We start from the raw sequence: 14,653 nt of genomic DNA, 5'->3' as shown, positions 1-14,653 counted from the left end.
ATTTGACTCCTTTTACCCCATCTACCTCCCCTTCCTCCTCCACTCCCTACCCTCTGGTAACCACTAGTCTATAGTCCATGTCCATGAATCTCTGTTTGTCCTGTTCATTTGTTGCTTTTAGGTTTAAATCCTACATATAAGTGATATGTGATTTTCAACTTTTCTGTCTGGCTTATTTTGCTTAGCATGATTATCTCGAGGTCCATCCATGTTGTCGCAAATGGCAGTATTTCATCTCTTCCATTGTATATATGTACCATAGCTTCTTTAGCCAATCATCTATCATAGAACACTTCGGTTGCTTCAATGTCCTGGCCACTGTGAATAATGCTGCTATGAACATCGGTGTGCAAATATTTTTTTGGATATGAGCTTTCAAGTCTTTGGGGTAAATACCCAGTAGAGGGATTGCTGGATCATATGGTAGATCAATTCTTAGTTTTTTGAGGAACTTCCATACTGTTTTCCATAGTGGCTGTACCAATTCGCAGTCCCACCAGCAGTGTATGAGGGTTCCTTTTTCTCCACATCCTCTCCCGGATTTGTTATTACTTGTCCTGTTGATTATATAGCTATTCTAACAGGTGTGCATTGGTATCTCATTGTGGTTTTGATTTGCATTTCCCTAATAGTTAGCAATGTTGAGCATCTTTTCAAACATTTGTTGTCCATTTGTATGTCCTCTAGGGATAAGTGTCTGTTCAGATCCTCTACCCATTTTTTGATTGGATCATTTTTTGTTGTTATTGAGTTGTATGAGTTCTTTGTATATTTTAGGTATTAGGCCCTTATCGGAGGCATTGCTTGCAAATATATTTTCCCATTCGGATGGTTGTCTCTTTACCTTGTTGATGGTTTCTTTTGCTGAGCAGAAGCTTTTTAGTTTGATGTAGTCCCATTCATTTATTTTAGCTTTTACTTCCCTTGTTTTTGAGGTCAAATTCATAAAATCCTCTTTAAGTCCAAGGTCCTTGAGTTTAGTTCCTATGTTTTCTTCTATGTATTTTATTGTTTCAGGTCTTATATTCAGGTCCTTAATCCATTTTGAGTTAATTTTGGTATGTGGTGATAGACAACAGTCTAGTTTCATTCATTTGCAGGTGGCTTTCCAGTTTTCCCAGCACCATTTATTGAAGAGTTTTTCCTTTCTCCACTGTATGTTTTTGGCTTTTTTGTTGAAAATTATTTGCCCATATTAATATGGGTTTACTTCTGGACTCTAGATAGTCTGTTCCACTGCTCTGTGTGTCTGTTTTTCTGCCAATACCATGTCACTTTGTAGTATAATTTGAAGTCGGGCAACCACATCTTCCTTTTTAATTTTCATTTTTGTTTTGGGAAACTATACACTCCAATAACTTCCTAAGAAAGGATACATGGGAGACAATTTTTCAGACTTTGTAAATCTGAAACTATCTCGTTGTTTGATGGCTTGGTTGGGTACAAACAGTTGAAATTATACCTCAGAATCTTGTAGATTTCAACATTGCTGTTGAATGTCCAATTCCATTCTGATTCTGGACCCTTTGTATGCTATCTTTTGTTTCCTTTTAGGGTCTTCCCTTTATTCTTAATGTTATATGCCAGGACAGTGAGCCATGGGATGAGTCTTTGTTCACTTATTATGCATGAAACTCAGATACAAATTCATGAAACTCATGTCCTTCAGTTCTATGAAGTTTTCTTGTATTCTTTAATTCTTTAATAATTTCCTCCCTGCATTTTCTCTTTTTTCTTTTTGATAACTTTTTTTTCAATTACAGTTGACACAGAATATTAGTTTCAGGTCTACAATATAGTGACTAGACATTTATATAACTTACAAAGTAATCATCCCAATAAGCCTACTACCCATCTGACATTATACATAGTTATTAAAATATTATTGACTGTATTCCTTATACTGTGTTTTGCATCCCCGTGACTTTTTTATAACTGGCAATTTGTACGTCTTAATTCTTTTTCACTCTTCCCTCTACTCCCCTCTCATCTGGCAACCATCAATTTGTTCTCTGTATCTAAGAGTTTTTCTCTTTTTTTTCATTTTGTTTTTCAGATTCCACATATAAGTGAAATAATATGGCATCTGTCTTTCTCTGACCTATTTCACTTAGTCTAACACCCCTTAGGTCAATTCATGTTGCAAATGGCAAAATTTCATTGTTTTTTATGGCTGAGTAATATTCCATTGTTTATATGTACCACCTCATCTATCAATGGACACTTAGATTGCTTCCAGATCTTACCTATTATAATTGCTGCAATGAACATAGGAATGCATGTGTCTTTTCAAATTAGTGAAACAGAAAAATATCCACAAGTGGAATTGCTGAGTCCTCCTCTCTCTTTTAATAGCTTTTGTTTTAAAGTCTATTTTGTCTGATCTAAGTATTGCTACTTCAGCTTTTTTTTTTGGTTTGTTTCCATTTGCATGAAATATCTTTTTCCATCCCTTTACTTTCAGTCTGTGTGTCTTTTTATCTGAAATGGCTCTCTTCTAGGCTGCATATGTATGGGTCTTATTTTCTTATCCATTTGATTAGAGCATTTAATCCATTTACATTTAAAGTAATTATTAATAGGTATGTAGTTATTGCCATTTATTATTCATGATTTTGATCTTTTTTCTTTTCAATTAAAGAAGTCTCTAACATTTCTTGTATACTGGTTTGGTGGTGAACTCCTTTAGCTTTTTGTCTGAGAAGTGGTCTTTTTTTTTTTCTAGAATCCTTAATAAGTTGTATGTCAAACCTTGTGGAACGATCCTCTAATTTTCTTATCATTTCTATTCCATCTGTCTTTTGTCCTTTATTCTGGGAAATTCTCTTGACTTTTTCTTCCAAATATCCTATTGCATTTTTAATTTTTGCTATCATATTTTTAATTTCCCAGTCCTCTTTTTTAAACTTGCTTGTGGATGCATTATCTTTTATTTCTCTAAAGGATATAACTATCTTTATTTTTATTTTTTAGCTTTCTTCGCCTTGAATTGCCTGTTCAGTTGGAGTTTCTTTTTTGTTTATTTGTGTAGGTCTCTTTCTTTCAAAGAGATTTCCTCAAATGTTTGGTGCTCCTTGGCTGGCTGTTAAGAATAAGACATTGAATTATTGATTAGTAGCTCTATGTTAGTGTGTACGTGCATGCCAAGTGATGAGTGTCACTTTAAGGATGACCCAGCCATTTCATTGGGCACCCTTTCTAACCATCAGTATTTTTAAGCCTTTTCTCTTGCGCTAGTCCATTTGCCAGAGAAGCATGCTTTTATCTCATTTATAAGGGTATAAGTCCAGCTGCCTGCATTTAGGTGACTGAGTGGAAGAAGGAAACTGAAGGTCTCACCATTTGGTATGAAGAATTTCACTTCATCTCCACTCGGCTTGCCTGGTGTACAAAATCCAGAGTTCTTTTAGTTCAGCCTCTCCAGAACATAAATCTCCAGTCATCTGCCAGGACCAGGAAGAGACTGCACTCCCACTGTGCTCAGATTTGCAGGAGAGAAGCAATAAATCCTGTTTTCAGCTCCACCCATACCACCAATTTAATGGGCTCCTGGTGCCTCCAATTCCTTGAGACTTGCTGGAGTTTATAACATGAGTCGGTTTGCTTCTTGGCTTTCCACTGCCAGTTTAAATTTCAACTACCTTAGTCCAATACTTCCATCACCAGTCTTTAATATGCTTTCCTACTTCCAAAGTGGTGTCATTATGGTCTTCTCACCCATCTTTGAAATTTTATGCATTTTTAAAAATTATCCCTTTACTATCTTCAGGAAGAAACATATAAATGTGTATATTCAATCTGCCACGTTAAAATACTGTCCTCTGTGAAACACTGCCTTCTCGTCTCACACACTATTTAGTCTCCAAGCTTTCTGGTTGGTGTTCTTGCTCAATTTTCTTTACTGGCTTTTTCTTCTTTGTTCAATCTTTAAGTAAGGAGGGCCCTGGGGCTTACCCCTGGGCATCTCTTCTGTATATCCCTTCCCTAGATGACCTCATCTGTGTCAGGGTTTAAATATTATCTACAGCAAAAGAGACTTTAGCTGCCACCCTGACTTCTGCTTAGTAGACCTCTCCTCTTGTATATCTCTAAGTATTCTAAATATAGCAGAATTCTTGATCTCCTACCCCAAACTTGCTACCCCTTAAAAGCTGCTCATCTCTTAGACTTCTCTGTTTCAGTTACTCAAGGCAAAGCCTGTCATCCTTGATTCCTTTTCTCTCACTCCAAGCATGCAAGCCATCAAGACCCAGCAAGTCTACCTCCAAAACATATCCAGAACCCATCCCTTTCTGTCTAACATTACCAGTACCAACCAAGCCATCATTTTTCACCAGGCCTCCTACAATAGTCTCTTCATGGCTCCCCTATCTTCACTTTCCCTTCTGCTTCCCCTTCCTCTTTCCCACCTACATACGTTATCTCCACAGTGATTACAGTTATCTTTTTGAAAGAGATTATGCCATACTTTGGTTTAAAACCCTCTAGAGGCTTCCACTGTACTTACAGCCCAGACTCTCTATCTTGGTTTACAAGGACTTTTACAATTTTACCCTTTATAATTTCTTTAATCTCATCTGCAATTCCTCTCTCACATAGTTTAGCCACACTAGCTTTTCTGAACATGACAAGCTCATTCCTATCCTTGGGTTTTCACAGGCTATTTTCTCTATCTAGAATGTTCTCCATTTTGTCATTTAAGCTTCAGCTTAAATTTCACTTTCTCAGATCATCCCTGACCACCATGTCTAAAGTAGCTACCAAGTCACTCTATTTGCCTCACTTTCTTTTCATTCTCTGCCTACCACTTAGTACTAGCCAATTTTTTTTTTTTTCACTTTACTTACTTGTTTAGTCTCTCTCTCCTACTGGAATATAGCTTTATGAAAGCAGGGATCTTGTCTGTTTCGTTCAGAGCTGTATTCCTAGCACCTAGATCAATGCCTGGTATGTACTATAGACACTATTAACTTGGCCAGGGGAGAGAACACTGAGTAGTTCACTGAGGAGAAAAGTCAGAAGTTTTTACATGTTATAAAGAAAGGAGGTGATCCATGGTACTTAGAATTCTGAATAGAAATGAGTCTGTATACACAGTTGTTCATAGTCGGCAAGATTTTTCAAGCTTCACACTATCAAACTATCAACATTTGGGATTGGATAATTCTTTGTGTGTGTGTTGGGGCGGGGGCTGTCTTGCGTATGTTTAGCAGCATCTTTGGTCTTTGCCCACTAGATGCCACTAGCACCCTCTCAGTCTTGACCAAAAAATACCTCCAGACATTGCCAAATGTCCTCTGTGGGATAAAATGTCCCCCAGATAAAAGAATTTCCATTGTGCAATAGTCAGGAAGGGGGTCTTCAATTAAGTCTGGTGAAGACTTAATTTTGAGTGACCTTGGCATCCTAGGGTCATTCAAAGTTTGTTTTTTTATCAGCTTCAGCTAGCTGGAGCCCATGGCAATGAAACAACAGTTTCAGCATTCCTAAGCAAGTGCTGCTATGAAGGGATGTGAAATCTAAGGGGAAATTTGAGAGGAGCATGGCCTTAAAGAGTCTCCCCACAGACAATTTATTAGTTGCAATTTAAAAAAACCAGTAGATGTACAGGGAAGAAATCAGGCAACATCTTAAACCAAGTGATTAAAATTAACTTCATTTATGATGGACAAATATCATGTATCTGCAGAGTTGATCCCCTAAGAACATGATGTCACCTGTGTTATGGTATAATAGCTAAGAATGCACAACCTCAATTTAAATCATAAGAAACCACCAGACAAACACAAAAATAAGAAAGTTCTATTTTTTAAAAAGTGGTAGGGAGTACTGTGTTCTTCAAAAACATCAATATTATAAAAGACAAATAAAAGCTTTGGAAACTTCAGATTAAAGGAAGCTAAAGGGACATGATAACTAAATAACATCTCACCCTAGAATGGATCATGTACTGAAGGAGGGAAAATGCTATAAAGCAGGAGTCCCCAACCCATGGCCACAGACCGATACTGGTCTGTGGCCTGTTAGGAACCAGGCCGCTTAGCAGGAGGTGAGCCTGGCAAACAAGCAGAGCTTCATCTTTATTTACAGCCGCTCCCCATTGTCTCAGCTCCACCTCAGATCATCGGCATTAGATTTTCATAGAAGCACCAGTCCCTAGTGCCAAAAAAACTGGGGAGCGCTGCTATAAAGAATATTATTAGGTCAACTGACAAATTGGAATATAAACTAGGATGAATAAAATATTTTAATAAAGTACATTTTTGGAGTTATTAACTATATGGTTATATGAGAATATCTCTTTTTCTTAGGAATTACACACTGCAGAATTGAAGAATAAAAGGCCATGATATATAAAACTTTCCTCAAATGTTTCAGGAAGAATAATTTTATACAGTTTATACATAAATCAAGTAAATTAAGCAAATGGAGTAGAATGTTAAGGATAGTTGAATCCAGGAAAAGGGTATACGTGTGTTCCTTATAATATTTCTGTTTGCAATTCTTCTAAGTTTGACATTACTCTCAAATAAAAAGCTAAAACAAAAAGAATGGCTTTAAGAAAGAATGTGAAGTAACCTGGCAGGTTAAGAAATTGACAATATTCTTATACAATTAACATTGTGGTAACGTCACGGATCCAAAACAAAAACAAAAACAAAAAAACCTACATTTCGTCCCCATGTTACTAATTTGTGATCCAGGTACAGTCACCTAAAGCTTCTCTGAGCTTTAGTTCTTCCAGAATGCTGCTGGAAAGATCAAATGAAGGTATAGCAAAGCCTTTCCGACTACATACCACTGTAGAAGAGGAAAATGTGTAACAATAAGTAGGACTAGAGCCATAACTGCTCCTCACGCTGCGGCTGCTCAACTGTCACTTTTTGGAGGCCACAAGGCGGTCTTCTAGGCTACATCAGGCAGCACTCAAGTTTTCCTCCCTCCGCCTCTCCAGGTGGCAGCCTCAAATGCGCGAGAGCGCAGGCGCGAAGACAGACCAAGCGAGCGAGGGCGGCGGCCCTGCGGCGCAGCCTCGCTCTGGCTCCGCCCCCTCTCGTACGTCTCCGCGGGATCGCCCTGGAGACGCATTCTCGGGGGAACCCGCAGCCGCCAATGGGAAGGGAGCGAGTGCCATGAACAGGCCAATAAGGAGGGAGCGGTGCGGGGTTTAAATCTGAGGCAGGGCCCTGCATCTCCCAGCGTGCTGCAGAGGAACGGCTGTTGATCTGTGTTGAATTCAGGTCCCCGGCTTGTCGGGGGCTCGAGTTCTCGGCTTCTCTCCACTGAGCTGCTACCTGTTGAAGAGGAAGCCATGGCGTTCCGGGTCACCAGGGTGAGCTGCTGCGGACGGTGAACAAACGTGGCCTTTCTCGCTGCTTGTCCTCTCCCTGTCTCGCCTGTTGGGAGCCCTCAGGCAGGAGCGGACCAGAACAGAGATTTGGGGGAGTGGGGGTGTCGGTAGGCCCCTGGCATGGTAGGGTAGTTTGGGGATGGGAGGCAGACTGACGGAGAAAAGAAGGTGACAAACAGATCTGGATGAGCCTTGGATAAACGTTTGGGGGGAAATGGAGGGAGGGTCGGTGGGAAACCTTTTCTGAAAGGTGATAGAGGGCGCTTTTGTGGGCTCCCACCAACTGCGTAACCCCCTTCCTGGAGAGAAAGAAGGTGCCTGCAATTATAGGCCTTTTGGTTTTCATTCAAATGTAAATTTGCTATACTTTAGTGTTGGCCGGGACTAAAAGTGCTAGGCCTCTGTAGGTAAGTGAAGAGGTTCAGGTAGGAAACTGACTTGTCACAGTCTTAGCGTAGACCCTGGAACCCGGGTTTCCCCTGGTAACTCATTTACAGCCGACTTAACTCCTGAGAGCCTCTGTTTTGCCTCATCTTAATTAACTCCAGACTTACTCTAACCTGGCTGGGCATGCTCTCAAAGTGGTCTTGCTTCTTTCAGAACACGAAAATTAATGCTGAAAATAAGGTGAAGATCAATATGGCAGGCGCAAAGCGCGTGCCTGTGTCCACTGCTGCAGCCTCCAAGCCGGGCCTGAGACCAAGAACAGCCCTTGGAGACATCGGTAACAAAGTCAGTGAACAGCCACAGGCCAAATTACCTCTGAAAAAGGTAACTATCTTCCTCATCCAACTTCTCTGTAAAAGTCCATCTTCCAACTGTGACTCTAGATGGAGAAACATTCCATTCTCTCCCATTCATTCACAGGAAGCAAAAACTTTAGCTGCTGGAAAAGTTATTGCTAAAAAAGTACCTAAACCTCTGGAAAAAGCACTGGAGCCTGTGACTGAGCCTGCGCGGGAGCCTGTGCCGGAGCCTGCATCAGAGCCAGAACCTGAATCTGTTAACAAAGAAGAAAAACTTTCTCCTGAGCCTATTGTGGTAAATTTATTTTACTCTTCTAGAGCCTGTTGATTTCTTCCCCTTCGTTTTACTTTAATGCACGGAATAACATTTGAATAAATAGTAATAATAGTAACATTTACAACGTTAATAGTAACATTAACTCACATAATCTTATACTTTCTTAGCTAGTAGTATTACTTCTACTTTTTTGATAATGGCTTAGGGAAATATTAAGTATTTTCTACAGTTGTATCTAACCAGTAGCACATATTGGATTCAAACCCAGGCTTGAGCCTATTCTTTTAGTCATTTTGTTGATGGTATTGAGTAGTAACTACCTGGATCAAAGATTTTGCTATCTTTAGTACATACCATCTCTAACTAGAATTTTTCAACTGAAACACAGATTTTTCTCTTGAATCTTTTTTTTACTTGCTAATATGGCCACAGAATAACTAATAAGCCCGTAACATTGGAATATATAAAGATGTAAAGCAGAGTGAAAATGTAACTCCTCAGAATAGATGAGTTAACTACCTCAAAAACCAAGAACTTTCTATTAAATATTAGGTAAATTTATCTACTGTGAAGGAAAAACAAGCCATCTAGAAGAGGCTACTTTGCTGAAATTCCAATGAACTGCTTTCTGAAGCTCTAATTTTAAAAACGTAGTAAAGTCATTTGGGAAAATCTGTAAAAGTCATTCAACCTGGCTCTTTATATCAAAGAGCGTTTGAGGCTATTGCGTTAGTATTGACCCGCTGGATATAGCACATGACACTTGTAGTATGCACAGTCTTTATTGGCTATTCCAAACTACCTGAGGTTTCCTTGCAAGTCCCATATAGATTCTTGCCTTCGATTTCACACTATTTAAAAATGGCTTTTCCACTCTCTTTCATTTGGTTAATAACCTTTTCATCCTTCAAAACAGCTCAAGTATCAACTCCCGAAGCTTTGCCTAACTTCCTCCACCCCAACCCTTGTTCCTAGAATCAATCTCCTTACTTCATGTACTTCTCTCTTCTAAAATCAAAACCCCTTGAGGACACCATAAAATCGGTGCCCAGGACAGAGCTTGACTTGAAAAAAGTGCTCAATAAATGAACAGTGGGGTAACTGGAGCTTGAAAGAAATGGTTAATGAAGTCAGTTAATAATTAGTAGTCAGGACAGAACTTGTGTTGTCCTGAGCAGTGAGAAGCAGTCCAGGTTTTGAAATAAAGACTGACTTGTCACTTGTTTGGATTAACTTCACATGACACTGATAAACAAATTTATTACTTATCAGTTTTCTTTGGAGGAAAGTCCAGAGTGTGAATTTGTTTCTCTGTTTTACCTGTTAGAGTTTAGGTTCTGCTGACTTCAAATTGGCTCAGTCAGGTTGGCATTTCAATTTTTATATTAATCACTTCCTAAAGAGAAATTGAATAAATTTGAAAATACTTTTTAAGGAAATGAATTATATGACTACTCAGCAAATGACCTCTTGAGTTGATACCAATAATTGGACCCTTATTTCCAGGTTGTATGCTCCTCTTTGCTATTATTTCAAAAGATCTTTCTGTTTCAAGGTTGATACTCCCTCTCCAAGCCCAATGGAAACGTCTGGATGTGCCCCTGCAGAAGAATATCTGTGTCAGGCTTTCTCTGATGTAATTCTTGCAGTGAACGATGTGGATGCAGAAGATGGAGCTGATCCAAACCTTTGTAGTGAATATGTAAAAGATATCTATGCTTATCTGAGGCAACTCGAGGTCAGTAAATTGCATCTAGCTTTATTAAAGATATTTCCATTAACGGTTTACAATAATACAACCAGGATGTGAGCAGCATTTCTTAACAGTAGATTCCACTTTCAAATTCTCATTATGGAATACCAAAAATAAAAAGTCACTAAACAAACCAATGAAGTTTTTATTTGCCTTTTAGAACAGGGAAAGTTCAAAGTGAGTGACTACTACTATGGTTCTTTCTAATAGAAAGCCCACAGATTGAATGAAGTTTTTATATCCATCACAGAAGCAGGCAAGTCCCAAATTCTGGGTTTAAGGAGGATAACAGGCAGGAAGTTGATGGTAAAGAAGAATATGCTGGAAAAATGATAGCCACCCCCAACACAAAGCATTTTGGGTCAGTGTAGCTGATGTGTATGTGATATCAGGGAAATTATTCTTTCTGTCCAAGAGGAGTACTAAAGTTTTTTAGTTTTCTTTCATGTTACTTCTGAAACTTTCTATTAGTGGCATTTCCTCCCCATCCCACCCCACTCCATCCCCACCAAAAATCAAGGAAGCATTCTATATGGTAACAACATAAGCTATACAGTTATCAGATTTACCCAATTTTTAATAATGCATTCTCTTCCTTTGGCATCATTAACATCTTTAGTCTCTTGACTGTTTCTTTGGGGCATCTTCGTTTTCTATAAGTTGTCTTGCAAGGTTTCCTTTGCCAGAACCAGCCTTCTACTTTGGGCTTCTTTTTAAAGTTTCTGTTCTAACATTGGAGGATTGGGTTTAGCAGATGCATGTCCTGATCTTTGATGGTTCATTCTTCTCCTTATTTGTGGTGTTTTGGCAGTTTAAACCCTGGAGCAGCAGAGTGGTAGCATATGGATTCCAGCTGATCTAAGAGAGCTGCCACTATATTTCTCTGTTTTGTAAAGCTCAGGTTCTGGGTTTAGAGTCTTAGGTGAAAAGATCAGAGATGATAGTATGATATCTTTATTTGGAGAGAAATACATACAGGGTGTGGGCCAGCAGTGGTGATAGTGAATTGAACATAAGGTCTGCCAATATGAAAAACCTGTCACAGTGCCCTACTTAATATGCATTTTCTTCTTCAGTGATAGAGCTGTTTGTAGTGACCATGTGAATAATTGATTTAAAGACTATTACAGATTATAAACACCCCAGAGCTATTCTGTGGTGACTCATATTTCTGGTCAGAAATGTCACATGGAGACTGGCTTCTAATGATAATCAGCATTTCTTTTGCAGGAAGAGCAAGCAGTCAGACCAAAATACTTACTGGGTCGTGAAGTCACTGGAAACATGAGAGCCATCCTAATTGATTGGCTAGTGCAAGTTCAAATGAAATTCAGATTACTGCAGGAGACCATGTACATGACTGTTTCCATTATTGATCGGTTCATGCAGGTGAGCATAATTCAGTAATTGAGGTTCCTCCCTTCCAGGGTCTAAGCTGAGTCGTAAGAAATAGACCTTTGCAGCTAAAATCTGTTTTGGGGGATAGGGTGTCATTAAGATTTTGCTTTTTTACTTCTCCATAACTATGTCTCCTTTTTCAAATATGTATTACTTATTCATCCAGTTGAAATTCCCATTGCAGAATAATTGTGTTCCCAAGAAGATGCTGCAGCTGGTTGGTGTCACTGCCATGTTTATTGCAAGCAAATATGAAGAAATGTACCCTCCAGAAATCGGTGACTTTGCTTTTGTGACTGACAACACTTACACTAAGCTCCAAATCAGACAGATGGAAATGAAGATTCTAAGAGCTTTAAATTTTAGTCTGGGTCGCCCTCTACCCCTGCATTTCCTTCGGAGAGCATCTAAGATTGGAGAGGTATAGATTTCTTTGGTATGGTACATTAGAGAATACTGCCGACCAAGCAAATCTAATTCAACTGACTTATATACATACCTAAGTACCCGGGGAAGGTATAAACATTTATTTTCAACTAGGTTATATGTTATTAAGACCTTCCATTGGCAGTTGCACTTGAGAGTTTATAGATAAACACTTGTAGTTACATTTATGAGCATGCCAGTTATTGCCAAGGGAGAATTTGCTGACAGAAGCTCAACGACTTATATGTGGATTTTGTTTCAGGTTGATGTGGAGCAACATACTTTGGCCAAATACTTGATGGAACTAACGATGTTGGACTATGATATGGTGCACTTTTCTCCTTCTCAGATTGCAGCGGGAGCTTTTTGTTTAGCACTGAAAATTCTCGATAATGGTGAATGGGTAAGCTCTATCCCACAGACCTAGGTTACCCTGAGCTTTTAAATTGTAAGTAGTATTTGCCTGAATACAGAACTGTTTTCATTAAAGGACAATTCAGATGGTTCCTAAATACAGCATCTGCTGAGGGAACGATCAAAAATGGTATCTTCTTTGTGTTGTCTTCATAGAATACCTTCATTTCATTGCCTTATTTTATTTTTCTATATCCCTTTAAGAAAGACAGAACAGCTGCTACTCCTTATAGATGGAGAAGTTCAAGCAGATCAAATGACATACTAGAAATTCATTCATATTTATTGATTCAACAAATATTTCTATGGGCCATATGCTACCCTAGACCCTAGAAATAAAAGTATGAATGAGAAAGTGGGCCTTCAAGGAATTTGGAGTCTAGCTTTGGGGTAGAAAGTCAGCAATTGCAAAAGTGTATAGATTTGAGCACATTAGTGTATAATAGGTTTAAGCACAGGATTCTTGAGAATCATGAAAGGAAGAGTACCTAGAGAAGAAGGAGTCTTAAGCTTGTCTTAAATTTCAATTATAATCAGTCATACAGTATCTATCTCCCTACTTTACTCTTAAATAACATCTGGAAATTTTATGAAAACCGTTGTTGATGTGCATTTTTAACATTAGCTCTTGTTGTTTTAGACACTAACTCTACAGCATTACCTGTCATATACTGAAGAATCCCTTCTTCTTGTTATGCAACACCTGGCTAAGAATATAGTCATGGTGAATCGTGGACTTACAAAGCACATGGTAAGTCAATCAGTGGCACTTCAGAATGTTGGGGAAAAGTAAAAATAATTCAGACTTCATGCTCATAAATACATAGCTTGTTTTTGAGGAGTTGATATTTTACATGAATATCTGTAGCACTGGAACTTATTTTTTCCTCTTTTCCTTCCTTAATTACTATGCTTTCTATTCCAGACTATCAAGAACAAGTATGCCACAGCTAAGCATGCTAAGATCAGCACTCTTGCACAGCTGAATTCTGCACTAGTTCAAGATCTGGCCAAGGCTGTGGCAAAAGTGTAACTTGTGAAATTGAGTTGGAGTACTGTAATGATCTGCAAATAAAATTGGCACCATGTGCTATCTGTATATATTATATGTTACATTTATTTACTTTTAATAAAGTTGTGGACCTTTTTACTTCTTACCTTAACTCATTTGAATGTAGCCACTTCCTGCTCTTGGGGAACCCTAAAAGTAGCCTTAAAGATATGCTAGGGAATATAGAATATTAAAAAAAGCGCTTTCAGTTAAACTAGGGACCCAACTAATATATATAATTGTTGCTTATATGATTCTTGTTTTATATACCTACCTGGATTTTGCTTTATAAATAGGAATTACTAAGGTTATGAAGGCATTTAAAACCCTTACCTTCCATAGGGCATACTGCATGTAAGCCTAGTCATCTTGGAGCATCTGCTGCCTTGTTCTACTTAAGTAAAAGTCTGCCACCTCATCCCTAGTCCGCCATTTTCTGTTTCTTCTGGTGTTTGCTGCCATAAATTCTAAGTAATCTACTTTTACCACTATTTCTTAAATTATCAACTTTAGTATCAACTTTTTCACTTGGAAAAATGACTTTATATTCTAAACATACTTTACTTTATTAGTTGAGAAAATAAAACAGACTCCTCAAAACATACCAAAGTATCTTAAAAAGTTTATTTTACCTCTCCCCGCAACTCTCCTACATCTCCACGCCCTCGACCTGAAGATGTCAACAGTTTGAGATGTAGCCTTCCATGACTTCTATAAACATAGATGTGCATAGATATAAATTGTCGTGGAGATTTTAAAACAAGATTTTTCTACATGCTTAGCAATTCCTTTCAATATGTATAGACATCTGTTTTAGGGTATTACGTTCCAGAGTATAATGTATTCAGTCATTCAACTGACATTTGGATGGCTTTTTTCTTTGCCCCTAAAGACAATGCTGTTTAAATATCATTAAGTATCATGTTGGTTTTTTGGGTTTTTTTTTTTACATAAATTGGGTTCTCCAAAGGGTATGTGTGTTCTCACTTAAAGCAGGTCCTGTCAAATGACTTTCTCAGTGTCATCAGCAATGTACAAAAGTGCTGGTTTTCTCTGCAGTTTTGTCAAAACTAAAGATAATCTCTTCAATTTCTGTGAATTTGGGAATTCTACCTTGTTTGCTGTTTTAATGTATACTCCTAATGATTACTTGAATAAATTTTTGTTGTCTACTAACTTTTCAATGTGTAAGCCTTTCCCAGTTTGTCATTTGCCCTTTGACTATTAATGCTGTGTT

At 38.3% G+C, this 14,653-nt stretch overlaps 1 protein-coding gene across 1 annotated transcript; it reads left to right on the top strand.

Annotated features, from left to right (window-relative positions):
• The first annotated feature begins 7,055 nt into the window (after window positions 1-7,055).
• On the top strand, window positions 7,056-14,592 carry CCNB1 (cyclin B1). The gene is made up of 9 exons (XM_011385457.1): window positions 7,056-7,333; window positions 7,952-8,122; window positions 8,219-8,392; window positions 9,930-10,112; window positions 11,358-11,516; window positions 11,710-11,946; window positions 12,214-12,354; window positions 13,006-13,116; window positions 13,291-14,592. Exons 1-9 carry the CDS (start codon window positions 7,313-7,315, stop codon window positions 13,396-13,398), a joined length of 1,305 nt encoding a protein of 434 aa, XP_011383759.1. The 5' UTR covers window positions 7,056-7,312; the 3' UTR covers window positions 13,399-14,592.
• The last annotated feature ends 61 nt before the right edge of the window (window positions 14,593-14,653 follow it).

The sequence above is a fragment of the Pteropus vampyrus genome, unplaced genomic scaffold (assembly GCF_000151845.1).
Source record: "Pteropus vampyrus isolate Shadow unplaced genomic scaffold, Pvam_2.0 Scaffold722, whole genome shotgun sequence".
In the NCBI taxonomy this organism is placed as follows: Eukaryota; Metazoa; Chordata; class Mammalia; order Chiroptera; family Pteropodidae; genus Pteropus; species Pteropus vampyrus.
This window is presented reverse-complemented; position numbering and strand designations above follow the sequence as displayed.

Coding starts and splice junctions, on each gene's coding strand:
- CCNB1 (XM_011385457.1), top strand. CDS start 7,313: ATGGCGTTCCGGGTCACCAGG. Junction 7,334..7,951: donor TGGCGTTCCGGGTCACCAGG/GTGAGCTGCTGC, acceptor TGCTTCTTTCAG/AACACGAAAATTAATGCTGA. Junction 12,355..13,005: donor TTCTCGATAATGGTGAATGG/GTAAGCTCTATC, acceptor TTGTTGTTTTAG/ACACTAACTCTACAGCATTA.